The 27314-nt window shown below is 52.5% G+C and overlaps 2 protein-coding genes across 13 annotated transcripts in view; one reads left to right on the top strand and one right to left on the bottom strand.

Annotated features, from left to right (window-relative positions):
* The first annotated feature begins 2776 nt into the window (after positions 1-2776).
* Positions 2777-13780, top strand: PTGS1 (prostaglandin-endoperoxide synthase 1). The gene is made up of 10 exons (XM_058854025.1): positions 2777-2942; positions 8074-8190; positions 8296-8436; positions 9175-9318; positions 9648-9829; positions 9909-9992; positions 10311-10557; positions 10842-11128; positions 11729-11876; positions 12223-13780. Exons 1-10 carry the CDS (start codon positions 2834-2836, stop codon positions 12576-12578), a joined length of 1815 nt encoding a protein of 604 aa, XP_058710008.1. The 5' UTR covers positions 2777-2833; the 3' UTR covers positions 12579-13780.
* Positions 13781-16670: 2890 nt separating this feature from the next.
* RC3H2 (ring finger and CCCH-type domains 2) overlaps positions 16671-27314 on the bottom strand; it is a 30968-nt gene continuing 20324 nt past the window's right edge. For 4 of the 12 annotated variants that reach the window (XM_058854012.1, XM_058854014.1, XM_058854013.1 and 1 more), the window contains 4 exons: positions 20508-20551; positions 20024-20198; positions 19210-19391; positions 16671-18315 (listed from right to left, as the gene is read on the bottom strand). In XM_058854012.1, coding sequence (XP_058709995.1) covers positions 17764-18315; positions 19210-19391; positions 20024-20198; positions 20508-20551 — 953 coding nt within the window. In that variant the 3' untranslated portion in view covers positions 16671-17763. Of the gene's footprint in view, positions 18316-19209; positions 19392-20023; positions 20199-20507; positions 20552-21012; positions 21067-21122; positions 21156-21420; positions 26744-27314 lie in introns of those variants that run through there. The other 8 variants (XM_058854020.1, XM_058854019.1, XM_058854016.1 and 5 more) reach the window with 5 other exon arrangements.

Genomic DNA, 27314 nt, shown 5'->3' with positions numbered 1-27314 from the left:
CCCTACAGCCCACGGTCGGTGTTCCCCCCCGAACCACATCCCACAGAGAAGCTGCTCAGGGACCAAGGATGGGTCAGCCCGGGGATGCTCCTCGGCCATGCAGATCCCCTGGGAGCAGAGCGACGCTGTCCTGACAGGTCCGAACCGGGGAGCTGTGGGGTGCCCCTGCCCGGCTGCCCCACAGCTCTGCTCCCTGCGTGAGGCTCAGAGCGGGTGATCTCCCTGAGCCGCTCCTTTGCCCCTTGTGTCACAGCTGTGGGGCCACAGCACCAGGTGTCCCCACGGCACGGGCGCTCCCACGGCTCCAGCATCCTCGGGAAGATGAGGGGAGGGATTTTGGGCGCTCACCCGCCGCAGCTTCTCGTGTCCCTCTCTCCTCTTCCAGTTACGTTTCGGACTCCGGGGGCGGCACCACCCCAAACACGGGGGATGAGGGACTCGGGGAGCGAAGGGGAGATGCAAGGCGGCCCAGGGCAGAGCAGCATAGGAGCAGCGATATTTCGTGCATCCCAGCGCCTCCCAGCGCCTCCCGCCGGCCCCTCCGCGCTGCCATCGGCGGTGTTCTGCTGCCTCCCTACGGAGGAAGCTCCGGCAGCACCGGCCCCGCCGCGAGATACTCGCGGTGCCGTAACCGGGGCCGTCACCTCTCACCGGTGCCTCAGGCGGGGCTCTTGTGCATCCCAGCACCGCTCCGAAATTGCCTTCTCCTTCCTGGCCGGCACTGCAGCCGAAGGGCAGCGGCCATTCCCGTGCCCATCCCGTGGGTCTGGGGCCGGCACATCCCCAGGGCAGCACCCCCGGAACAGCCAGGGCCCCAGGGGAGCTGTTTCTCTCCTGCTTTCCCCCGGCCACTGAGGCACACGTGGGATTTGGCAGCACCGCACCAGAGATCTCCCTTCTGCTCCCGAGTGCTGTCGGGGCGTTTGGTGGCCAGAGACAGTGCCCAGGTTGCCAAGCCCGTGGCAAATCCCCAGATGTGCCCTCCATGCCTCAGGTGTCCCTGGCCTTGCACCACAGCCTCACACAGCACCCACCCTCCTTCGCCCTGGCTGGGGACAGGAACTCATCCGGGCACCCAGGGCTGGCTGCCATCCTGGGACTTGAGGTCAGACACCGTGGGCTGCAGCTCAGAGTCACGGGAGGTCTGTTGGCAGCCAGGGCTGGCACCAGGGAGTTCAGTGCCTGCTGCTTTAGAGTGCTGGAGTGAGGGGTCTGGCTACTCGAGAGACACCAGGAGCGATGGGAATCTGCAGGACACCCTGCAGCCCACAGAGCCCCCTCCCTCACCCAGCAGTACCGGGACAGCCCCTCCATGGCAGCCCCTCCATGGCAGCCCCTCGGCAGCCCTGGCGAGACAGCTGGCCCCGGGCTGTTGCAAGCGTTTCCCGTATTGTGCAAGAGAGAGGTTATTAAAACCTGATGAGAGGGAAAGGAGGGGGCAGTGAGAACGGGAACGCTGCTGGAGCTGGACATCCCCAGGGGCTGCTGGGCTGGCCCGCGGGGGGGTCAGGCTGTGCCAGGTCACACGTGCTGCGGTCAACAGGGTCAGGCATCGGATGCAGGATAGGAGGGGGACAGAGCTGGGGCTGGTGGTGCTGCAAGGGGGAATGGAGGGGCAATACATGCACCCACAGACTGAACCACTGCCTTCCCTGGGGCTGTGACACCCTGGGGAGGCTGGCAGGGGGCAGGAGCAGCCGTGGCCCCGGCACACACTGCACCGACTGCACACGTACGGAAAACCTGCCCCAATACCCTGTGTGAGCTCGGCCGTGGGAGGCAGAGGCAGTGTCCCCACCCTGTGTGAGCACATCGAGAGCCTGCTGAGCTCATGTTTATGTCATGGCTGGTGCATTTGCCTGCTGAAGCTGGATCTGAGACCCTCGTTCATTTTTGGACACCTGTGAAAGCCACTTGCCCTGTGAGGACGCTCCCTCCCTGCTGCTAAAACCCCGCAGAGGAATCAAGCAGGATCCACACAGGAACGGGGCTCCCCCAGCCTGCCGGGCTTCCTGCAGCTCAGCAAAAGCCACGATAATCCTCACACAGCCAGGCCTGAGCTGGGGTCTCTGCCCCCCCCACAGCACAGCACAGGGTCAGCAACTTCAGGCTCTGAGCTCTGGGTTCCAGTTTGGGCACATCCCAGCAAGGCCTGCAGCCCCCCATGCTCTCGCCTACCCCAGAGCCGTGCAGAGCCTGTCCCAGCCCCACACGATTCCTGTGGGGTGGCTGCTGCCTGCCCGGGCTGGGCTGGCTGGATCCTGTCCCTGCTGCCAGCGGCTGGTGCTGGGAACAAAGCATCCGGCAGGAAACAGGCAGCGATGGTTTCACCGATTAAACTCGGTTTTTCTGGCCGCTGGCGGCTGTGGCAGCCTGGCACAGCCTGGCAGAACTGCCAGGGCAGCCTCGCCTGGGCAGCCGGGGGAGCCGAGCCAGGCCAAGGAGATCGGGGGTGGGCGCCGAGTCCTGGGGGGGACCTGGGATCGGGGTGTGGAATAGGGATGCAGGGGGACGTGGGAACAAGGGCATGGGCGCGGGGATGCAGCGGGATGTAGGGACCAGAAGCTGGGTATGGAGACGTTCAGGTGGGTGGGAACCGGGAAACGAGGGAACTTGGGGTTCCCGGGAGAGACGCGGATCGGGGCCCGGCTGGCGATGCAGGGGTGGCCAAGGGGAGCAGAGGAGGGGAGCGCAGCCGGGGCAGCCCCCGGGGCTGTCGGAGGCGGCCCCGTCCCGTCCCGTCGGGGGCGGGAGGCGGCGCGGCGGGGCGGGGGCGGGGGCGGTGGGGCCGTGCCGGGTGCGACGGCGGGACGGGACGGAGCTGCCTCTCGCCATGGGCGGTGGGTGCCGGGCCCGGGCCCCTCCGGCCGCGGGGCTCCGGCTGCTGCTCGCCCACGCCGTGCTGCTCTGCGCCGCCGGGAGCGCCGCCGGCACCGGCTCCGGTACGGGGGACGGGACCGCACCGGGAGGGAGGGAGGGAGACGCGGGGGAGTCGGTACCGGTGGAGCGGCGACATCTCGAACAGGGGGCACTCGGCACCGAGGGGTGCGAGGGGACCCGGTCCCGCAGGGTCCCGTAGCGGGAGTCCCGGGGAAGCGGGGAGCGCTGCGGGGCGGGCGCTGCGGGACCGGGCCGCGCTCCAGCGGCTCCCGGCGGGATCGCACCCGCCACCCCCGGCTGATCCTCGCCCGCCGGTGCCCTCCGTGTCCGGGAAGGGCAGGAGCGGCTGGCAGGAGCCCCACGACCACCGCCCGGGTCAGGGTGCCCGCAGAGCCCGGAGCCGCAGGTTTTGGCCCGTCACGCCTGGCTGGGAGCAAAAGCGCCCGGGTAGAACAAACTTCCCCTTCGCCTCCCGCAGCGGCCGCGCAGGGACCGCACGCAGGGCCCGGGGGGGACATCGCTGGCCCGAGGCGGCCGGGGACACACGACAGGGCTGGACCCCCGCCAAGACCGCGGCCACCCCGGGCCGGCCCCATCACCGGGCTGAGGGCAGTGCCCGGCTGCTTCTGGCGGCCTCCCGTCCGGGACGGGGCTTGTCGAAGGACAGGGGGACAGTACCCGAGCGTGCTGGCAGCCAGGGCCCTCCCGTGTCCCCAAACACACGCCGGTGACACTGGCTGGGAGTGAGGATGGAGGGCTGGGGGCAGCAGGGGTGGCTCCTGTGGCCTCAGCTATGGTTTCATTCCCATGCCCGTGTGCTGTAGGAGCTCACCACGTGCTGCCCAACCTCAGGCACACCAGGAGATATCAAGGAATAATGCTGATTATGGCAGGGACCCACGGAGCATGTGGTTAAATAAAACCCTTCCTCAAACCCCATCAGCTCCATCCCCAGCCCCTACAGTAAAGATCCTTACCCAGGGCATTGAATCCAGTCCCTCTTCTGTGAAATGACCTTATTCCCTGAAGAAAAACAGCACAGACTTGTGGCCCTTGACAGATTTTACAATTCCTCTCTAACATTCTCAGCAAAATGAGCCCAGGCACATGGGCTGTGTCTCAAGGCTCTCTGGCCACCGGTGTTCAAGTGGTGCCGATGGGGACCCCGTCTCCAGTAGCCTGCCCAGGTCAACTTTCCGCTGTGGGAAGCGAGGTGCCCACACCCAAGAGTCCCCAGAACGTGCACAGGCTGAGCATGTGGAGTGCAGCAGGCATCCCCAGGGCAGGGGGAGCGGGACACAAACTGAGTGGGTTTGGGCTGAGCAGAGCTGGGCAGTGTGGGGGGTGTTGCCCTTCACCTCTTCCCACCCCATCCTGCAGGGAGAGCAGGGACTTCTCTGTGCCAGAGCAGCTGGTCCTCTGCAAAACCAGTGACCTCAGGGTGCAGACTTTCCAGTTTGGGCTGTGAAGGAAGGGAACGTGACCCATGGCCATGCAGAGGGCAGCCATGTCAGCTCCACAGGGGACAGCAGGATTTGGGGTGTGACCCAGCAGGATGTGACAGGTCCAGCCATCAGAAACAGTGGGGCTGAGTGACCCCAAAGCTGAGTAACCCCAGTGTGGCTGTGGAGGTGGCAGGCACCCCATTGCAGCCACATCTGCTGAAAGGAGGGCCCCCAGGGGACAGATCTGGCTGTCACTGGCTGGGCTGGACCACAGGTGGTGGGGACAGACAAGGGACAGCCTCTGCCCTGCTCCTTCTCTGGCTTGGCCATCTCTTTACATGTGCCTTATCTTTCTGAGAAGTTCCTCTGGGAGCTGAGGACAGCTGGAGCCAGTATCTGTGTCCTGCTGAGCACAGGGCAGGGCCTGGGGACACGCTGGGGAGCCACGTGCCTGAAGAGCTGGGGCAGATGCAGCACTGGAATGGTGCAGCCCTGGAGCTGACTGCTGCACAGCACGATCAAAGCAAATTTCATTATGTGGGGGAAAAAAAATACCTGGGATACACGATATACATGAAAGGACGGCTTTTTTCCAAGCCTTAATTAGGGAGGGAGATATCTGATTGAAAAATTAGGGGAACTGTGCTGTGCCCTGAGGTGCTGTCAGCAGAGCGTCCGGACTCTGCTTCTCCCCAGCGCTGCAGCAGGAGGACCAAAGCCCTAATCTAGTCCTTGGATCTGCTCTCGAAGACCAAATAACAGGATGTTGGGCTGAGGCTGGGATCTCCTGCTCACTTATTTGCTGCTCAGAGCACTCCATTTGACTCCTCACTGGCTGCACCTTGGCTCTGAGCCATGGTGTTCTCTGTAGACTTTTCCTCTGGCTGTGAGCAGAGCCAGCCTGGTCCCAAGGTGTTTCTCAGTTTTCCCTGCAGATATTGCCTTTGGCTGCTAACTCTCCTTCAGGGCTGTAGTTTTGTAGTTTTTGTTCTTGCAAAGTAAACCTGCCCATCCTCTCAGCAGCCACTGCACAACTCACGCTGCCAAACCGGAGCAGTGGCAGCACCCCAACATCACCGTGAGCCCCAGCCACGGACGGGGCAGCTCGGGCCCGGCTGTGTGAAGGCAGGTGGGGACCTCTGGCAGAGCTGCTTTGCATTCATTCACATCTGTTTACATTGCCTGCGGTCTGCGCCTCCTCCCAGCTCGTCCCCTCCGCAGTGGGGCTCGCAGAGTCAGCCCGGGCTCGGAGTGAAGCCTCAGCAGAGCCCTGGGGCTGTGTCACCCCTCCGGGCCGGCCCCGGCGGGCAGATCTGGCTCAGGTGCAGGGGGAGGATCGCGGAGCCCACGTGGAGCACAGCTGTGGCCCTGGCGCGCTGCTCCTGCTCCTGGTGCTGCCAGAAGTGGTTGCAGATGACGATCTGGCTGTGGTGTGTGTGCTGTGAATAGTTCGTGGGCCCGAGAATACCTTCCTGGATCAGGAAAATAAGTGCGTATGAGTTCCATCGTCTTCAAAGCCTGCGGCAGTGGGGCCGTGTCCCATCGAGCGAGCCCGGCTCCATCCCGGCCGTGATTCAGCCCAGGTTGCTTTGGCTGCGGTTTGCAGAACGGATGTTGTCCCCGAAATGTGGCATTTTTCAGCGGTGATGGAGCGTGTGCTGCAGCCCTGCCGGCACGGAGGGGCCGCGCTCGCTGCCAGCGGCTTTCCCATACCTGGAGCCGTCCTGGCAAGGCCAGCGCAGGATTCCTGCCCGGGGTGTGGAGAGGCACAGAGCTGCTGCAGAGGGAGGCTCCGTGAGGATGTGAAGGGGTTGGCGTCGCGGGCCAGGACACGCTCCATCCCCTTCCCACCCTTTTGGCTGGAACGTGCTGCTCCCGCCCCGCTCCGGGACCCCGCGGCACTGACACTGCCGTGACCCGGGGGAGGAGGCGGCCCGGCCGAGCCCGGCACGCTGCCAAACGCACCTCGGAGGAGGGCTCGGCACCACTTGCCATCGAGCCCAGCACCAGGGAGGGCCCCGGCAGAGAGAACTCCCCATATCAGCTGGAGAGACGGGGCAGGACACGACCTGCTGTGCCGGAGCCTGTGGCACGGAGCATCCTCCCAGCCCTGTGGCAAAAGCCCGGCTTCCCCCGGGTTCACCGGGCACGGCACCGGGCTGCTCTTCGGGGCTTTCACCAGGTCTGCAGCAGAGCCAAGTGTGGAGCTACCGGCGAGGGAATAGCCCAGAGGATGCTCCAGATGCGCTGCTACACCTCCCCCTTTCCAAAAATTCCCATCTTGCAAAATTCTGAACGGGTGGTCTGACCTTAATTTGTCTGAGATAAATAAGATCCTGCCTGCTGCCTCCCGTCTGGAGACATGAAAAGATCCCAGATGAAAGGGAGCCTGATGGAAGTGCTAGAAGGTGAATGTGTCTTTGCAAGTCGGGCCCTGTGCTGTGAGGGATTTGGGACCACAGGGCTGAGCACAGCCTGGCAAAGCTGCTGGCTGAGCCCCGGGCTCCCAGGCAGCCCCTGCCCTGCCCCGAGTATGTGGCTGTTGGGAGACTGAGCAACATTTTTCAAATACGTTAATTTTTAGCTGCAATTTCCTATGGAAAAATGTAGTTTCTGTTCTGCATGCCCATCCCACCACCCCAGCAATGGAACCTGTTCCCAAATTTCAGAAGAACCTGAAGCAGGTCTGGCAGGGGTCTGGTGAGCTCACGAGCCACATGGAGCAGCTGATGGACTCAGGAGAGTTCCTCCATCAGCTGTGACACTGGCACTGGCAGTGGCTGTCGATCTCTGCAGCACTCAGGGTGTGCTGCCTGTCCCCCATTCCCACAGCCCACAGCTCCAGAGCTGGGCATTGTGCTGGTGGCACCTTTGTCCATGAGTGCTCCTGGTGGGGCTGGTGGCCAGCAGTGTGCTCTGACAAAGCCAGATGTGCTCCAGGAGGTCTGGGCTTTAGGCACTTCCCTCCTCCTGGCACAAAGGCTCTGCGGGGAGAAACCTGGCTTGCTGAGTTGAGGATGCCTCTGGTGAGGATTTCAGGAGGCAGCTGTGACAGAGAACATCCCAATTTCCAGAGCATTCCTCAGGCTGATGGAAGGCAGAGGAGTCTCTGGCCACCCTGGACTGTTTCTGTTTCTCCTGAGGTTTTCTGCTCTTGGAGAGGCTGCGGATGGTGGGGTTACAAGGATCTTCCTGCTCTGGAACAAACCAGAGAGGTTTGGTGTGGATGGCGCTGCCTCAGCATGGGAGCTGCTCTGTGCCAGGGGTCTCCCTGACCCATGTGATCCCAGAGCCCTGGGAAGGGCTGGAAGGGGCCCTTATCTCGTCCCTGCAGGCTGGGCATGAAGGTGGTGGAGGAAGGGGCTGGGCAGGAGCCGGGAGTGAGCCCAGAGAGGCCCTTTCCATCCGCTCGGGGGGCGGGCGCGGAGGGGCCCCTGCCAAAGCAAACTGCCCTGACAATGGCTGTTATTATTAACACAGCTGCTGTTTGCACGGCTTTATCCCGTGCTGGGCTCCGGGGGCACAGCAGCCCCCCAGGCACGAAGCTACACCCCCAGACCCGGGGGACACCACCACAACAGGGCAGTGCTTGGCTCCTGCAGCCCAGCACCTCCTCTCCCGAGCTGGAGCCAGCTGGGCTGTGTCTGAGTGTCCCCCCCTTGAGGAGCAGGGAGCCACCAGATGCAGTGATGTGGTGGCTGGATGGTGATGACTCTCTCTCTCTCTCTCTCTCTCTCTGCCCCTGCAGTGAATCCCTGTTGCTATTTCCCCTGCCAGAACCAAGGGGTGTGTGTGAGGGTGGGCCTGAGAGGATACGAGTGCGACTGCACGCGGACGGGCTACTACGGCGTCAACTGCACCTCCCGTAAGTCCCTGTCCCCGTGGGTGCCAGGGCAGCCTGTGCCCACTGACAGCAGGTGTGGGTGGGCTGGATCCTCAGCAGGGAGACTGACTGCTCTGTTTCCCCCAGCTGAGTTCTGGACACGTCTCCACAACCTGCTGAAGCCCAGTCCTGCCTTCTACCACTTCATCCTGACCCACTTCAAGTGGTTTTGGGACATTATCAACAGCACCTTCATCAGGGACACGCTCATGAGGCTCGTGCTGACAGGTGAGGGGTTGAAGAGGGTCTTGGGGTTCAGCAGGAATCGAGGACCCTCCTGGCATGGACAGATGTGTGGGTGGGGATAGCAGGGCTGCAGCGATGCTGAGCAGCTCCTGTGAGCAGGGTGGGTATCAGGCTTCAGTCACCTCATCAGGAGACCCAGAGGTTGTCACCCCGTTCTTCCATCACCTTGTCACACTGTCACTGTGCCTGGGGGCTTGCCCAGCTGGGTTGCAGTGGGGTGTAGGGGTCCCCAGCACTGTGCCAAGCTGCCAACTGGCCAGAAAACACGAGCAGTTCTTGGCATGCTGCGCTCCCTGGGCCAAGGAGCTCTTCCACAGCTGCACAGAAAGCAGCCTGTGGAAATATGGCCCTTGTTACTCATGTCCCCATATTCATCACTTTATATAAATATTTAGGTTCCAGCTCTTGGAGCCATAGTTACACACTCACAAGGCTCTGGCTGTTGGCTTCACCATTTCTATGGGTTTGTCATCTCATTCATCATCCAAGAATCCACTTAGCACATTAGCATGAGCCCTCCTTTTCTGCAGGGAACTGCGGCCTTTAAAAGGCTCAGAGGAAAGCCCAGGACACCCCCATGCCTCCAGTGCTGGTACCTTTCTGGTTTTTGGGGTGTTGGGGGGCATCTGGCAGCACAGAGCAGGTGGGCAGGGACCAGGGGCAGAGCCTGTGGGTTGCTGCCTCAAGCCCCACAGTGGTGATCCCCCTTTCTCCTTTCAGTTCGTGCCAATCTCATCCCCAGCCCCCCAACTTTCAACTCTGACTATGGCTACATCAGCTGGGAGGCCTATGCCAACATCAGCTATTACACCCGCATCCTCCCGCCCGTGCCGGACGACTGCCCCACGCCCATGGGGACCAAAGGTATGTGGCTGCTCCAGGGGATCTGTATCCTGTTTCCCACCCAGCCATGGCCAAGATTTTGCCACCACGGACACATCTGCAAGGCACCACTGGCAGTGCCACGTGCTACCGCTGTCCTGCCCAGGCTGGCTCTGCAGCAGGAGGAGCTTGATGGCATCCAGATTTCTGCTGGGACAGCTCGGGCTGGGCTGCTGGGACATGTCATGGCCTGTGTGAGAGGGCTGCGAGGTGTCTGTGCAGATGAGTCTGAGCCCGATGCTGCAGCAGGCACCAGCAATACCCAGCTGGGTCGGCACTGGGCATCTGTCCTCACCCTCCATCCTCTGCAGGGAAGCTGCAGCTCCCTGACCCCCAGCTCCTGGCAGAGAGGTTCCTGCTGCGGCAGAAGTTTGAAGCTGATCCCCGAGGCACCAACATGATGTTTGCCTTCTTCGCCCAGCATTTCACCCACCAGTTCTTCAAGACGTCTGGGAAGATGGGACGCGGCTTCACCAAGGCGCTGGGGCACGGGGTGAGGGTGTGGGGGCAGCGGGAGCGAGGGGGTGCTGGGGTCCTCTCAGAACAGCCTTGATGAGCTCTGCTCTCCACAGGTGGACCTGGGACATTTGTACGGGGACAACCTGCAGCGGCAGCACCAGCTGCGACTCTTCCGAGATGGGAAGCTGAAATTCCAGGTACCACCCAGCAGAGCTGAAACACATCCCAGCCCTGTGAGCCAGGGTTGTTTGAAGCCCATGTTCCTCTAGCAGCTCTTGGGGGACCCCAGCCCTGGCGCCCTGTGTGGCTGCTGCCCGGGGATGATCTCTGGGGTGCAGCTGCTCTGACGGCAGCAGGCGTTTGGGGCTGTATGAGAGAAGTGTTTCCATTCCTCTCACCTCTTGCAGGAGAGCAGATGTGGTGCCCTCAGGGAGGCAGCTCCTGGCTGAGCAGGCTTTTACTAAGATGTTCTTATCCCCTCTGCCCTTTCTGCCCTCTCGTTGCTGTGTCCCCAGGTGGTGGATGGAGAGGTGTACCCACCCATGGTCACCGAGGCTCCGGTTCACATGGTGTACCCGTCAGGAGTGCCCAAGGAGCAGCAGCTGGCGGTGGGGCAGGAGGTGTTCGGGCTGCTGCCGGGGCTCTGTGTGTACGCCACGCTCTGGCTACGCGAGCACAACCGTGTCTGCGACCTGCTCAAGCGGGACCATCCCACCTGGAGCGACGAGCAGCTCTTCCAGACTGCACGGCTCATCCTCATCGGTGAGGAACCGGCACCGCCCTGTCCCACCCCCCTGGGCGGCCCACAAGGACTCACACGTTCACCAGCCTCTTTTTGAGGGTAATGGCCAAACTGCCTTAGAGGCAGTTCCTCTGGCATCCTTCTGAGAATCGTTTGGTTTGTGCCACATAGCAAAAAAATTGGCTTTGGTCCATCAAAAATGGTCAGGAGGAGGTGGATGGCTGCTGTGGTAGATGTGGGTAACACCTCAGGTACAGAGCTGGTGGCTCCTGCTACTGCCAGCTCCTTCTTTTCTCCTGCCCAGGGGAGACCATTAAGATTGTTGTTGAAGACTACGTCCAGCACCTCAGTGGGTACTACCTGAGCCTCAAGTTCGACCCCGAGCTGTTGTTCGGGTCACAGTTCCAGTACCGGAATCGCATCGCAGTGGAGTTCAACCAGCTCTATCACTGGCACGGGCTGATGCCCGACTCCTTCATCATCCAGGGACAGGAGTACAGCTACAAGCAGTTCCTCTACAACACCTCCATGCTCATGGACTATGGCGTGGAGGCGCTGGTGGAGTCCTTTTCCAAGCAGGTGGCAGGAAGGGTAAGGTCCTGCTCCGCCCTCCCCAGGAGGGACATTCATGCACATGTCACACCGAGTCTGCCCAGGGCAGCACCCGATGGGCACATCAGGAGTTCTCCTGGCAGCCCCAGCCGCTCACCCTCGGTGCTCTGTAGTAAACATTCCGGGGATGGCAGGAGCCTGTGGAAGCCGCGGCGCCTGGAGCAGCGTCTGGCGCTGTTCTTTGCTGCCATCGCATGGATGTTTTCTTCCGAGCAATTGCGGCTCCATTCCTGATCCTCTTTGCTTGTGCCAAGCAGCCCAGCTGAGGCTGAGCCTCGGGCCCTTTGGGTTCTCCCAGTGAGCCTGAAATCTCTCTCACCCTCCTCACAGGTCACTGTGTCACTGTCCATCCAGGACTTCTCCTGCCCCGTGCCCTGTCCTGGGATCAGGGTTGATCTGACCAAGCTGCTGTACAGCTGCTTTTTGCTCTGTCCACCGGCTGCCCCTCCTCTTGCTGCTGCAATGATGTGCTGGCATCCACAGCACGAGCCCAGGACATGGATGCTTTAGTGTGGTGGCCCTCTGGAGCTGGTTCTGCCTTGTGCCTGATGTGTGCTCCTCCTCGTGCTCTCCCTGCAGATCGGTGGGGGACACACCATCAATGCCAATGTCTTGCACGTGGCTGTTGGGGTTATCAAGGAGTCCCGGCAGCTGAGGCTGCAGCCCTTCAATGAGTATCGCAAAAGGTTTGGCCTGAAGCCCTACAAGTCCTTCCAGGAGCTGACAGGTAAGGCTGCAGTGCTGCTCCTGGGGCTTTGCTGGGGCAGGGCAGGTGCTCTGTGCCTGTGGGTGAGTACAAGGCCATGAGCTGCCCCTTTGCTACTGGGCTTGCCCAGCAGAGCAGCTGCTCCTGCCCATCCCAGCCCTGCCTGCTCATGGCCCCACACTGGGGCAGACTGGGCTGATGCAGGGCATGCAGGGGTCCTTCCTCCTGGGGGCTGGGGACTGCTCCAGAGGACAGTTCCAGGTCTGGAAGTCAGGCTGTGAGGGAGCCACCCTCCCTTTGCCCACTGCAAGGCCAGTCCTTGCTATGTGTGATTCTTTTGCTAAAACACTCTGTTCACTTGGTACAGGAGAGGAAGAAAAGGCAGCAGAACTGGAAGAGCTGTATGGAGACATTGATGCTCTGGAGTTTTACCCAGGCTTGCTGCTCGAGAAACCCCAACCCAACGGCATTTTCGGGGAAAGCATGGTGGAGATTGGAGCTCCATTTTCCCTAAAGGGGCTTTTTGGAAATCCCATCTGCTCCCCAGAGTACTGGAAACCCAGCACATTTGGTGGAACAACTGGCTTTGAGATTGTTAAGACGGCATCCCTCAAGAAGCTGGTGTGCCTCAATGTGAAGAAGTGCCCGTACGTGGCGTTCCACGTGCCGGATGCTGCGGAACACGGCAGCCCTCGGGCTGGTGGATCATCTACAGAGCTCTAGCAGGGATAACCTGCCCAGGCTGGGACTGTCCTTGCCCTGGTGCAGGCTGAGCTGAGCTCCCAGCCTGGTGCTGAGTATCCTGTTCCTTCCTACAGTGAATGGTGGGGATGCAGGAACCTGCCACCCCTGTGCTGAACAGAAACAGGACAGGAGATGGTCCCACCCTGGGTGTCCTCCATGCCAGCCCTCGAGGAGAGGCTGCTCCCTGCTCTCTGAAAATCTCGAGTGCCTTGGGAGTGAGGCTGCCAGCTCTCAGCTGATCTCAGCAGACTCAGCTCTCCTGATAGTGAATACCTTGCATGAAACAGCTTTGGAGTGCCCTAGTGGACACTCTGGACTCCCCAGTGCTTTGTCACCTTCCATCCCTGCTGCCTCCCAGCACCAGGCCACCAGCAGCCCTTCTTCCAGAGGGGTCATATCCACGTTATGCCTGAAAACCAGTTTTGGAATTAGTGAAAGTATAAGACTGGAAAAATTTCATCTTAGTTAACTGGTTAGCACTGACTTAATTCTTACTCACCAGGAGTCCAATTTTTCTTCACACACCACTAATTTCCAATAGAGACTCTTTCCTGCTCAGAACAGGAGCCCAGGGAGCACTCCCTCCTCCCCTGCTGCACCTGGTGAAGCAATGAGCTGCCTGAGGGATGCAGAGGAGGTGGCAGCATGCAGAGGGACAGGGAGGACACAGTGTTTGTGCTGCCCAGTAGTGGCTGAGCTTGCAGCAGAAGCCTGTTCTGATCCAATTCTCCTGCAACAGCCTGCCCAGCACACACGCACAGCTGGGAGAAGGAACCAAAGCTCTCCTGGAGGAGCCCAGAGAGAAGCATGAGGTCAGATCCCCAGACCTCTGTGTCATGCTGGGTGGACCCTGGCATGTGCCACTGGCTGCCAACCCGGGGCTGCTCAGAGCAAGATGCTACCTCTGTGCACACAAAGGGATGGAGCCTCTTCCATCCCAAAATCATCACCCTTCTCTGCACTAACAGCTCAGCAAGCACATCCTCACAGCACACAGAGCCTGCTTCTGTCCTCCTGCCAAAACACACCTCAGCCCTTGCCCAGGCACTGTTACTGGCCTTGATCCTGGTTAAGCTCCAGGAAAAAGGTCATTTAAAATAATAAATGATTTTAAAAACTCCTCTGTCTCTGGGTGTGCTCACCAGCACTGTGCTGGGCCATTGCTGACTGCACCCGAAGCAATAAATGGAGCAAGCACCCTCCCTTATGTGCTTCTGTGGGGGTCTCTGAGTTTCTGAGGTGATTTGAACTTTGTTCCCCTCTGGCCGCCCCCCAGCCCTGTGCTGCTCCAATGCCACAGTTCAGAGTGTTTAGACAATGCTCTCAGGAACAGGGTGGGATTGTTGGGGTTGTCCTGGGCAGGGCCAGGAGTTGAACTGTGATGATGTTTGTGGGTCCCTTCCAATTCAGGATATTCTGTAATTCCATAGTGACACAGCACTTAGATCAACATTGTGTATTTCTAGCACGTAACTATCAACACATACATCTGGCTGCCTGCGTGCTCTGTAGACATGAAAAAGCCAGAGTCTGTAAGAGAGTGTGCTGCTGCAGCTCCTTCCTGTGCTGTCCTGGAGGAGGGGAGCACTCCTGAGCTTCTGCTCCATCCCAGCAGGATTCCCAGGGAATTACAGAAATTTTAAACTAGGGAAGTTTAAAGGGCTGGTGCTTTGGCAGGGATGCGGTAGGAGAACGTCATAGCAAGGGAACATCTGCAAGCAGAGACTCCCAAGGCACCAACCTTCTCACTCACTCTCTTTAACCCTTCAGGAATGGGATGGCATTATCAGGATATCATCAGGAGTTTTATTTCCTATGGGATGTGGGGAGTCAGAGAGGCAAACACAACCCCCAAAGGCACAGCAGGCAGCTTCACCTGCTCTGTGCTACCCTGGGCTGGCCCTGCCCAGTCCTGGCACATGGACAGCCCAGTGCTCCCACTCCCACCATGTCGTGCAGAGGCACTGAGCAGGGATCCAAGAGGAGGACACGGTCCCTCCCCGCCCACGGTGCCTCCAGCCAGCCGAGCACACTTCCAGCTGTGCGTGTGACCGCCCATCCCGGCGAGGAGCTGCTCCAGCCCCGAGCATCCTTCCCCTCCATCTGGAGAGAGGCACGAGCTCGGCTCGTTTCAGTTAAACCACAAACATCCTGCGTTTTCTCGAGGCTATCGCTGGCTGCCAGCGCTGCTTTGGGACCAGCTGATAACTGCACGAGAGCCCCTCGGGCACACGGAGAGGGCCTGGCTGCTCTCTGCCACCAAGGAGGAATGTTCCACTGGAAACTAGCTGGGCTGAGACACCACTGGCAAACCTGGCACCTCTTCCAACCAGCACAGGACAGCAAAGCACCTCTCTCTTGCTAGCAGGAAAAGCTTTGAAATTGTTTCTTTGAAGTACCAACCCCAGACACAGCATCCAACACACCACTGAAATCCCCAGGAGCCCAGGCACCCACAGCCCCACACACAGAGCTTCCCCCAGCACAGCACTGCTGAGCCCTTCTGTTTCCTGTGCTGATTTTCCAGCCATGGCAGTTTGCAGAAATCACTCCCACTGTCACCAGGTCATCCAGGACAAGGTACAGCCACATCCAAGGCAGTGTTTGCATCCACACATGGTGATGGTTGGTGTGGCCACCAGCATCACCCAACCACACCAAGGGCTCCCTGCTGTGCTCTGGGGCTGCTGCAGAGGAGAGTGCTGCCAGAAGTATCTCCCTGAGCTCCTGGTAAACACAGCTCTTAGGACATCCTCTGTATTTTTCAACAGGCCTCTGAGGAGCCCAGCTGAGGCTTGCCCATGGTGGGGATGGACAGGGACAGGAAGATGGGGTTGCCTGGGTTCCTGCAGCAACAATGATAACATCCATCTGGGGTTGTGTGCCTCAGAGGCGGTGACTGACTGAGCAATCCCCCCTTGGAAGGAGTCTCCAGACAATCCCAGCCCGCCCCAGCAGGCCCCTCTGCCACAGCAGTCAGGCCAGTGTCTGCACAGGAAACCTTATTTGGATTTTCAGCAAAGGTCTATTTTGAATATTTGGCAAAGAAGAGGCAGATGGGAGGCCAGAAAAACTCTGTAATCTCTTCTGTGCTAAATCTTGTCCTGCACTGCCTGGCATCAATGCTGGCACCATGATTAAAGATCCATGCTGAGCTCATCCTGGGATTTCACTCCTGCCCTCGCCAAGCACCCATCCGTGCTTCCTTGTGCACTCACATTCCATGCCCAAACTCTGCTGTTTGTATTGGAACATCATTAACAACATTAATCACCCAGGTGATGCCACGACGAGGGCCTGTAACACCCGTCATTCCTGGCTGCCTCCCTGCACTGCGCTGCTCATTCCAAAACAAAACATTTCCCAGAGGCAACACACCTACCTGACAAGTGCTTTTTCAACTCCTATTTATAGAACTCCTTGAAAATTTAGCTTTAAGAAAGGACAAAAGCAGCAGCAGCTCCTCTCGCTGCTCTCGGCCTGTGCATGAACGAGCAGCAGGGTTAGGGCACAGCTTCCCTCACTCCCTTGTGCTTGTTATATTTTTCCAGATCAATGATTAATTGGATTCTGGCTTTTTTCTTCTCCTTTTTTGTTACTAGCACTGCAAACCACCTCTCCCACACCTGAGCACAGGAGGTTCCTCACCAGGAGTCACCTTGCTCCAGGCCATTGGACACAGAGCAGCAGGAAAGGATTTGATCCTGTTACAGTTTTGCTGCCATAGGGGGCAAAGAAAAAAAGCACTTTATAAAAATAAAACTTCAAAGCAACTCAAGCAGACAGCTCTGCCTTGATCCCCTCTCCAAGACAGGTTTGATGATGATGCTAAAATGCACCCTGTCTGCACAACAGACTTTACTGAATCTCATCCTGGATATGAGTTACAGTTACTTTGATATTTTCTTTAAATGTGCTGATACCCACACTCAATAATTTAATTTCATATAACTTACATAGGCTTTTTTTTTTTCTGCAATTCTCAGATGAAAAGAAATAATCTCTCACCACATTTGAAAACCTGGATTTCTGCCTATTTCCTTAAAACAGCTACAATCTGTGCCAACTCAGTAATTTTAAATTACAGATTATTTATTTTTCTGCTAATACTACTTTTTAAAACACAGTTCAAATAGATACAGTTAGAAATTCTCCTTTTTCTAGCCCAAGATCCATTCTTACTAAGATCCTATTAAGATCCACAGACACACTTGCAATTCTTCCTGGTGTTCCAAAATGCTTTACATAAAAATTGCAATTAAATTTAATCATTAAATATGGCATTACATTTGGTCACGTATTTAGGTAATGATAGTCTACTTACTACTACTGAAGGCAGACAGAAAAGAACTTTAGCACTGATTTAGAAATTTTAGCATGAGATGAAATTCTGAGGTTATTCAAGTCCTAATTCTGCATTTTGCTGACAAAATTCTCCTTGTTTCTGTTCAGCACACCCGTTGGAGCTCTCGTAGCAGACAAACTCTCTGAAGAGGCAGAGCTCATTTTCTGATCAAGTGACTACTCTGAACTCCAAGGATGGGTATTTTAAAACCCAATAATGTATTAAGAGCTGTAATTGCATTTATGTCTCAGGGAAGGTGAAGGGAAGAAGAACTCTCTCCAGCTGAAAAGCAATTTTTAGGATGAAGCCAGGGGTTGTTGTTATTTGTAAGTGAGAAAGAAACAAAAATTTAAGGCCAAGCATTAGAACAAGATACTCCCAGGAAGGAGACTGCAAATTGTGGAATGGAACAAGGGACCTCACACTTTTAACTGGAGCAGTTCAGCACCAGGTTAGTAAGTCTTGAATTTTTAAAACTCTTTTATTTGCAGTCTCAGTTCTTGTCTTGGGGAGTTGGTGGCCACATCTCAGTTGAAACGTGCAAGGACACTGAGACACGACAACAACTTCCTAAACTGACTGAATCATGTTAGAACTTCGTGGTAAGTAAAACACATTTGAACCGCGCAGAAATGAGACTGTTTTAGTTGCAGATATGGAATTAATTTAAGAAAATGTTATGAACTCGTTGTTATTTTTGATGAGCCAAAGTGCATGAAGGGGAGGAATACATACCCACACGATGGAGAAAGAGAACAATCCCTAGCACAAGAACATCCCACAGCACAACTACACCTACGGGCCCTTGCCATAAATGGCTCAGTCTATTTCCAGATCACTGTCTTCACTGTAACATGCAGATGGATTATGTATAGAAGTCAGGAGCAGTAGGTCTTTTTCTGGCAGCAAACCACATTCCTGCAGAAAAGCCTCCAGGTCTACAGCAAAAAAATCTTCTCCAAGCTGGTCGGTGATGCGCACAAAATTGCCAATGAGCTCCCCTGCCTTGTAGACCAGCAGAGCTGGCAGGGCATTGTTAGTGAAGCGAGTGCTGGCACCAATGAGTGAACTCTTCACTCTGCAGAATTTCACTGTTGGGTACTCAGCAGCCAGGCAGATCATGCAGCCATTCAGGGATTCAGTGCCAGGGATATCATCTTCATAAATGTGGATCATGATCAGTGTGCTCTTATGCTCTTTGTCCACAGTGTCCAGAAATGCTTCTCCACTGGTGATCTCAAAGACCTGCTTGAATTGCTGCCCACTGTACAACTGCTGCCTCATCTCCTCCATCCGCTGCTTCCTGTAGCGCTGCAAGAATTCCTCGTCGTCCTCATCATTGTGGATCATGTTGTATTCTTGTAAAGTCATCTAAAAAACACACACAGAGATTCCTGAAAAACATCTGCACCACTATATGGGCCGCTTACATAATGAGAATGTAAATCAGAGGATTAATGTGGGTCGCTCATCTTTAATAACAGCAAAGTGCAACCCATGAAGGCTCAAGCACCCAGTGTATTACACTCCACTCTGATCTAATTAGAAACCATGTCCAGTGGGAACAGCGATTTCAGCCCTGGATACTCCAGTTTCCACAAGCTGCACTAATAACACAAGTGGCTGTTCTATGCTCCCACTTTAATCCAGGTTAATGGTGGCCATGTGCCTTCACTGAGCTGGGAGTGCTGGTTTGGAAATTGTGCCTGACCTAAGATGAGCTTCTTTCTCATCAGCTTTTCATTTAGCTTTTCAGTTAACATTTTATGGCACCATAGTGCCTGTAGAATAGAAATTAACAGGATTTTATGTGTTTTGTATCTGTTCACTTGCTTGATTAAGCTTATCTGCATCACTCAAGTTACAGGAGAGCACAGCCAACTTTCATCATGTGAAGGCACAAACATTACAAAAAATTGGTAACTTCTCTGACTACAATTCAGGGATAGTTTACAGCCCAACTGATTAAAACCATTCACTACCTCCAATGTCTTCAATTTCTGGAGCTCAGAGTTGAATACTCAACACCCACTCACTAAATACTAAATTAATAAGGGCTCCTAGTTTCAGGCAGGGGAGACAGCATTCATAGTTTTGTTGTCCAACTCCTCATATTAATCCCCTGAAGTTGACTTGCTTGTTCAACAGATGAGAAATCTGGAAAAAGCTTTTGGACTACTTTGGTATTGTCACTTATTTGTTATCACAGGCAAACAAAACTGTTAAATACTTAAGTGGCATTTAAATTCCTTTGTGCCATCCTACCTTTCCATTGATTTTTTCTTCAATCTCTTTCTGCTTCTGCTTATCAGCCTCGTCATCCAAGTGAGACCTGCACGTCATGGACAGCTTCTTAATGAGCCTCTCCATCTCCCTGCGCTGCTCCTGCCGCTGCTCCGTTTCCAGCTGCTTAAATCTTCGCCAGTCATTAATGACTCCCTTGGGACCTGGAATTAAGTGTGGAGGCAGTTCTTATAAAAATCACACAATACAATTTTACCTACCATTTAAATCAAGTAAATAATTGGTGCATCAAATTTGTAAATCAGTAAAACAGTGACCCTGTCATAAATGTTTTTGTAACTATGCAAAACACTGAAATAAGTCATTTGCCATCTGCATGTCCTTGAGTTTCTGGGGTTTTTTTTCTTAATAAGAAAGCTACAGTTTATTTAACTAGGCCACTCTTGTAACTGTCCCAAGGATTAATATCTTTTCTCTTGAAATAGAACCACCATCCCACAAGAGTTCCCCTATTGTTAGCATGGCTTTCATCAGAATAAAAATAATGATATATTATCAATCAAATTGTACAAATCAGCCTTGTCTCAGCTTTCTATCTAAAGCCTGACTGCTTCAGATATAATGCTGAATTTAAATTCTCTCAGAGGAAAAGTCAAACATTAAAAAAAGAACAGCTATTAAAAATAAGGTTAGACAACAGCCAGGAATTGATCGCCCTCTGACTCAAATATGCATAAACCCAGGAGTTCAACTTCGAAAAATGAATTTTAGAAGAACATGCAAAATTTCCAATAAACAAAGGATTTACAAAAGAAGTACATTGATATGATGATACCTGTGTTGACAGCGCTGCCATCACTGCTGAGCTCCACCTCGCCCACACTTTCAGGAATGCTGCTCTCCCCTTCTTTATCCTCCTTCTCACTGTCTTCATCCTCACCCTCGCTGCTGCTGTAATAATACTGCAGCTTCTCACCAAGCAGTTTATCATCCGTAGTAGTCATTACGTTCTAAAAAGAAATTAGAAAAGCAGAGGATGCATTTCTGATCAAGCATGCATCACAATGGTCCCTTACTTCCTCAGGGCAGTTTTCAGCCCCAGGAGAACACAGCCCACTCTCAAAGAGCCCTCGATGCAGTCAGTCACCTGGGTTAATTCTTAAGACACGATTTAAAACTCAATTTAAAATCTCAGAGCCTCATTGGACGGCTCCATCAGGCCAGGTCCCAACTACCCAGTATTATTTGCATTATTTAACAACAATTTATTTGAGCTGAAAAACTATCAACGCAATTAAGCAAATTAAAGTGTTCCTGACCTGTATTCCTTTCCAGTCTTTCAGAGAAAAGCTTCTATCACGACCTAGAAGAGGAAATTTTAATCAAATCAGTTCAAAATCAAATTTGGGCTCACAATTGACCGTGCAGGGGTCTCGCAGCCAGCCCAGGCCGTGCGTGTGCCCCAGACCCCGCCATCAGCCCACGGACAGAGCCGAGCTCCCGGTTTTCCAGCCGAACGCTGCAGGTTCCGCGGGAGCTAACCCCGATTCAGCCGATTACAGCGCCAGATGGCCCGGGATTACCGGGATCGCCCCGCAGCGGGGCCGGGCCTGAGGCGGGACACGCTCGGCCGGTGATTCCCGCGGGCCCCGAGCGAAGCGGCTCAGTCCCCAGCGCCCGGCCGAGACCGCGCCCGCGCCTTCCCCGGGCCCCCCGCCCGCCCGCGGAGCCGCGCTCCGGCCCGGCATTCTGAGGGGTCCGGGAGCACCGGCCCGAGCGGAGCGGAACGGCCCCGCCGTCCCCGTCCCGGTCTCGCCGCCTCACCGGCTCCCGCCTCCTTCCCGGCCCCACCGCCTCACCGGCTCCGCCGCCTTCCGGCCCCGCCGCCTCACCGGCTCCCGCCTCCTTCCCGGCCCCACCGGCTCGCGCCTCACCGGCTCCGCCGCCTTCCGGAGCCGCCGCCTCAGCGCTCCCGCCGCCTTCCGGGGCCGCCGCGCGGGGCACGGCGGGAAGGAGGCGGCCGCGGGCGGAGACGGGCCCGGCCCCGGTGCGGGGACGGCAACGGGAACGGCCCCGGGAACGGGAACGGCATCGGTGCAGCGGGACCGTGCGTAACGGGAACGGCACCGGGAACGGCACCGGGAACGGCACCGCTCCCCCCACCCCGGAGTGGCTCCGTTCCCTCCGCTCCCTCCCGGACCTTCCCAGCCCCCGCTGACGACAAACAGCCCGTTAAGGTGGACAAATAATTTTTATTCGTGCATGCAAATACATGTCAATACTGCAAACTTCTTCCATCGAGTCTCTCAAACACCGAACCGGGATGCTCTATCCGTGCCCAGCCAAAGCTACAACCTCTGCACGTCAGTGCTACAGCGACACACGGGCCCCGCCGGGGCCCCCCTACTCTAACACGAAGGGAAACATTACCATTGGGAATCAAAACCGAAATAAACGGAATAGAATTTACTCCCCCATATATCCCCATTTCATTTTACAGATTTTTTTTTTCTTTAAATTATAGTTTTAAATAGAAGCTGAGAATGCGCCATAAAAATGAGCATTAAATCCATCGTAGCGATGGTGCCTGCTTTATACATGATGGGTGTACACCATCTTTTATTTCATTTACATTTCAATCGAACAATAGATTTGCAAAGAAAATGTCTAATACAGACGTAAAAATATTCACACTAGAGCTTCACAATCGGTTGTACAATTGACAAACAGGCCTCTTTTCCCAAACTTTCCAGCTAAGCAAATTTATAAAATGTAATCAATGCAACAAGAAAAAAAATTTTCTTTAAAACTTCCAGGGAAAAGAATACGCAGTAAACAGTATCAATGCGACAGCAGATGCTGCAAGCTAACCACAATACTTCGGAGTGGCTGTACAGTGGGTATGTGCAGTACAAATCAAAGCCACGTGTGTTGTATCACAACTACTGTATAATGTACTTGTTTGCCCAGCTAAGAAAACGCATGCATTCCCATGCCTTGGGTAACGGAGATCTACTCTGGAGAAATCCATGGGCTATGTGCAAATGACCTTGGCTTTTGGCAGTAAGAAACGCAGCCAGGCTCTGCTTTATTTCAGCTTTTACAGCAAAATCTTGAGTGATTAAAAGCTTCCACAAGCATCCTTAAATAATGGGGTGTAGAATTATGTTTGGGCATTTTGATTATTCAGATTTGTTTCAGCTCATCAGTGACAGTTCTGGGGATTTTTCCCCCTCCTTGTCCTGCTCCCTTGCCAGCAAAGAGATGCAGGGGGATGACTACTGCCAAAGTCAGCTGTTCATTTATACTGGGAAATTGGGTCATTTAAAAAAGCACATTTATTGTGTTCTGCTTGCAGAAGAGGTCCCTCAATGAGAGGGAACTTCCTAACAAAGGGATTAAACTACAACATAAAAATGGACTTTTACATCCTATAGATCATCTGATCGCTTCTCATTTTGTTACACTCTCAATTTCAACACCTTCCTTTAATACCAGTCTAATAATTAATGAAAACTCTGTTCACAAATATGATCAAGGAGCTGCTGGCATACAGTGTTTATGTACAGCAACAGGTACAACTTGACAACTTGTGCTTTAAAAAAGCAAACAAAACCAATGTTTGGAACTATTCTGAGTTTAGATTGAGTTATTTTAAGCGTTCTTTCCTCAGCTGTTTCTGACCACTGTGCATTATTTTGTACCTCATCCAGCCTAGTACACTATTATACAAGAACAGCATTCAGCTCTTGAGTACAGGAGAAATTAAAATTTCAATTGAGTTATCAAAGCACTAAAACCTTCCAAATTAGACTTCTACAAAGAGCTTAATTAAGAGCTTATTTAACATAATCAGCTGTGTACAACTGTTTTCCTAAATCAAATGCCAAACTTTAGTGTCCCTGTACTAGACTACCAAGAACCAACGCCAGTTTGCTTTGCAAAGAGTCTAACCTTGCCTTTGAAGGGTCTAGTATACATTCTACAATGCAAAATCTGCATAAACACTAAGATTCATTTCTTGTCACCTGTTTACAGGAACAAAATATCAGTAGCAGGGCAATCACTCTGCTCTAAGTATATGTTAAGAATGTACAGATAGTTATTTTCTCACACAAGCATTCTCCCAGCACAAGCATTAGTCTCTATAAAGACCTATGTGGGAAATGAGGCAAACCAAGGAATGAATCCAGGTAGTGAGGCAACACAATTAACTTAGATACTAATAATTCCTGTCTCTCTTGCATGTGAAATCCCTGCTGTACCCCTAATGGGGGGAAAAAAAAAAAAAAAAATTTAACCAAACCAAACCAACTCAAAATGCTTGTCCAAGCAAAGCAAAAGAGCCAATCTCTTTCCCCGATCTGCTCCGGGCCTTCTTTTCTGACAGCACAGTAAATTAGGCCAAAACCTAAATGGGCATCACTGCTATTGACACACAAAGGTAAGTCACTCTCTCAGTGTCAGAAAATAAGCCCTCCCATAGCCCAAAGGCACCTGATTTATAACTAACAAATGAATACATACTTGTTTGTAAAGGGTCAAGGGCTGAAACCTGAACAAAGAAGGAAGCCAGAGCCAGGTGTTTCCACCTGCAGCTTCTTCTCCCTGTCAGGGCACTGGAGGGCATTAGTTTCATGGCAAAAACCACACAGCCAGCATGCTGTTAAACCCCCAGATAATTATTTTGCCTGTCATTATAGGTTAAAAATTCAACTAGAAAACTCTAGCCTTGGTTGAGAACCAACTTTCCATATGAAGTGTATGGTCATCCTAGAGAACTGTTCTCTCACAGGACCTCCTGCTGCAGACAAGAGTCTTGAGATACGTTTGTTCTTAAATATGCCAAGACCTTGGCAGGAATATGTCAGGCTTATGTCATTTCACTGGACAAACAGGCAAATGTGTGTAAGCAGCTTATCCCAACCCCCTCCAGCAGAGCACAACCAAGTTTTTAAAATTGCCATTTTAAAATTAAAAAGTTAAGGTAAATACACAATCAATTTATGTAGTATATATTCACCCTCAGATCATGCTGAAGATGTTCTGTGGAGTTCTGGTGCACAGAGGGCTCTTTCCCTGAGGGCAAATAAGGACTTCTCAAACCTTTATATTTTCTCTATTTTTGTAACAAAATAGCAATTTAAAATTTAAAAATCTTTTAAAAAAATTACATCACCTTCAACATGGAAGATCTCACTGTTTAAATATCCATGAAAGAGACATACTTGTTTGCATATCTGTTTTGGAATTACATTGTACAGCAAATAATAGTATCTCAGAAGCATTTCAAAAGTAATATAAATTCATATTTACAGAATGGTCTTGGTATAAAATATACAACAATCATATTTATGTCTAACATTCTAAGTTAAAGTTAACATCAATAGGAAATAAGTTAAGGTGACAAAGGTGGTCTGGTTCTTGTATCCATTCACTTCACGTAGCGAGTGAAAGAAGCGTCAGTCTAACCCTAGAGTGAGGTGGCACTGGCTGGAGAAGGTACAGCAACAGCCAAAGGAAACTAAGAAAAGACTACTTGACTGTTTTTCTACATACATTCCTTGACATTGGAGTATTAAATAGATGTGTAAGATCTTCCATACTGACACCAGAATATCAAAACTAACCCTTGGATTTGCAGGTATATTTACAACATAATTATTTCATGGACAGGTTCGTTAGGAGAGATATCAAACACCAATATTTACTTAGTCTAATCAGTAACCCTCAGGGAAATGCCAACCCCCACCCCCCAGAAGCGTGCACAAAACAGTTATCAAAATCTTACCCGACCACATAGCTGTGATTTTGTAAAATAACAACTCAGACGACCAGTAACATGATCCTCTTTAAGCATTTTGCTAGCAGGAAAAGCCCTTACATGCAGTACACCTGGTGAAAGATCAGCTTGGCTTAAAATATTCCAGTACAATTTCAGAGTAAACAACTTCACAGAAGTTAATAAAAACATAAAAAAATGTAAAACTTGTCACAAAGAAAAGTAAGAGGACAAACAAGAAGATAGTAATCATCAGGAGGGAGAGTCCTGCTTTCTTAAAAGAAAAAAAAAAAGTGAATTTTTAAGCTTCTCAAAAAATATGCCCAGGGCTCTAGTTCACGTGTATTTATGAAAACCAATTTTCAGTTGACATGTCTAACATGATTCTCAGTCACCTCTTAGCAGGGCATAAATTCATACAGTTTTCAGCACTCTGAAGGTCAGATAATGCTATCTCATTGTATTTTCAAGGTCTTTGAAAATAAGTTGCCACTGAATAAACAGAAATTAAACCTGAATACAAGATTATGATTAACAACATTTAACAAAGGTAATTACAACCACCTTAAATTCCCAATATTTAGTTTAAATTAAAACAAAACAGTACAAAAAACAGCAATACCATCTTGTTAGTCAGTGCAAACACTAGATACAGGGTTTTCAAAGGAAAGCCAAGAGCACCTGATACTTTTTGCCAAGTCATCTGGATCCTATAATCTCCAAGTTGAGAACTATTAATGAAAAAAAGAAAAAGAAGGAAAAAACCTAAAATTGCTTTTACGTTAGTGCATAACCTCTCAAAATCGTTGAAAATTGTTTCATGTATAGCTTGGGGAAATCAATACCTAGCACATTAGCTGGAGGACTTAGGCACTTGATTTACTTCTGATAACTTTACTTGGACAAGTAGCCTGTGTATGTGTATCTACAGTACTAAAGCATAAACTGGGGGGAATGGAAACCAAAAGCTGCAGCAAAGCACTGCCCCACAGACCTGCAAATAACGCAGTGCAAAGCTAATGGTGTGTAAACCCTGTAAAAGCCTCAAGTCCAAATCTCCACCTCTCAGTCTTCCAACAGGAAACAAGACTCCATGCAAAGTTCCACAACTAAAGAAAAAGCAGCTGCAACAAGACAAAAGTTCTTCTCTCGTGAAACAAAATAGAGACAAATAAGTTAGTCTTCCTTTCACTAGATGTATCATCGTAGGATCCTGCTAGTTTAAATAACTGAGTTGTTAGTTTTCTACAGAAGCCATTTTCAACAAGAATGGCTCAGATACCGCACCGGATTGCTACAAACTCATAAAAAGCTGCTTTAAGCTTAAGTAAAACAATGTCCAAATTCCATTCATTTGTGGAAAGTGAACGCCTTACCCTACTAAAGTAAGTTTTTTTTTCTTCAGAATGCTAATGCGAGAGGGGCTTGAAGTATCAAAGAGTCCACAGGAAATGCATGACCCCAATATTATTTTTTTTAAAAAAAATATACATTATATAATATATATTATATATATAAAAAGCTAGTGTAAATGCTTCCATGGTGTGGTCACAAGCTGGAAAGATGAATGCCTTTCAGCTGTTAACCATCCTGCCATTTGCAACAGGCTTTAAAAAGTCATTTTTATCCTCAGACATAATGTGAGCAGTTTTCAAAATGAGGCTGCCAACACTGACTGATGTGCTGATGGGCAGGCAGCTTGCATTGCTAACAGATGTTGTGATCGGCTGACTGAAGCAAGAAGTTACGGGCAGGATTGTTTTCTGCTCCTCCCTGAGGAGAAAAATAAGTTACACAAATATTAAACAAGGACATGCACAAGTATCCGGAACTGAATTGTGTGCATTAAATAAATACTGACAAACTCATTTTTAGCAACAGGCTAAACATCTTCCTCTGGAATGGTATGCTCGAGATGTTAAAGTAGTCTGCCTCATTTTCAAAGGCTGCTTTACTCATTAAAGACTACAGAACATATAAACCTAAAATAGTGTATTTCAAAATCTACCTCTCCACGGAGATTTGTGCAAACAGTCCGCCACTTAACCTTTTGAAGTTTTTCTTAATTTCTGTTAACTATAAAAATATTCTGCATTTTTTGCTTACTGACTGTGAAAGGTATTTTGAACAGCTGTGACACATTTCAGTGTGTACAATTACAACGATGCATACGGACAATGGTACCAGCCTGGGACTTTCAGCTTTGTGGCCTAATTCTATTTCCTAACAGGTTCTTCTCACTCCACCATGTACAAACAATGCAGATGTCTAATCCAAGTCTGAGCAGGTACGTAGTTCATCCTTACACAACCATGCTTCCACTATTCTGATGCTTCTGTTTGTC

This window comes from Poecile atricapillus, chromosome 20 (assembly GCF_030490865.1).
Source record: "Poecile atricapillus isolate bPoeAtr1 chromosome 20, bPoeAtr1.hap1, whole genome shotgun sequence".
In the NCBI taxonomy this organism is placed as follows: Eukaryota; Metazoa; Chordata; class Aves; order Passeriformes; family Paridae; genus Poecile; species Poecile atricapillus.
The sequence above is the reverse complement of the archived record's forward strand: the minus strand, read 5'-3'. Positions and strand labels throughout refer to the sequence as shown.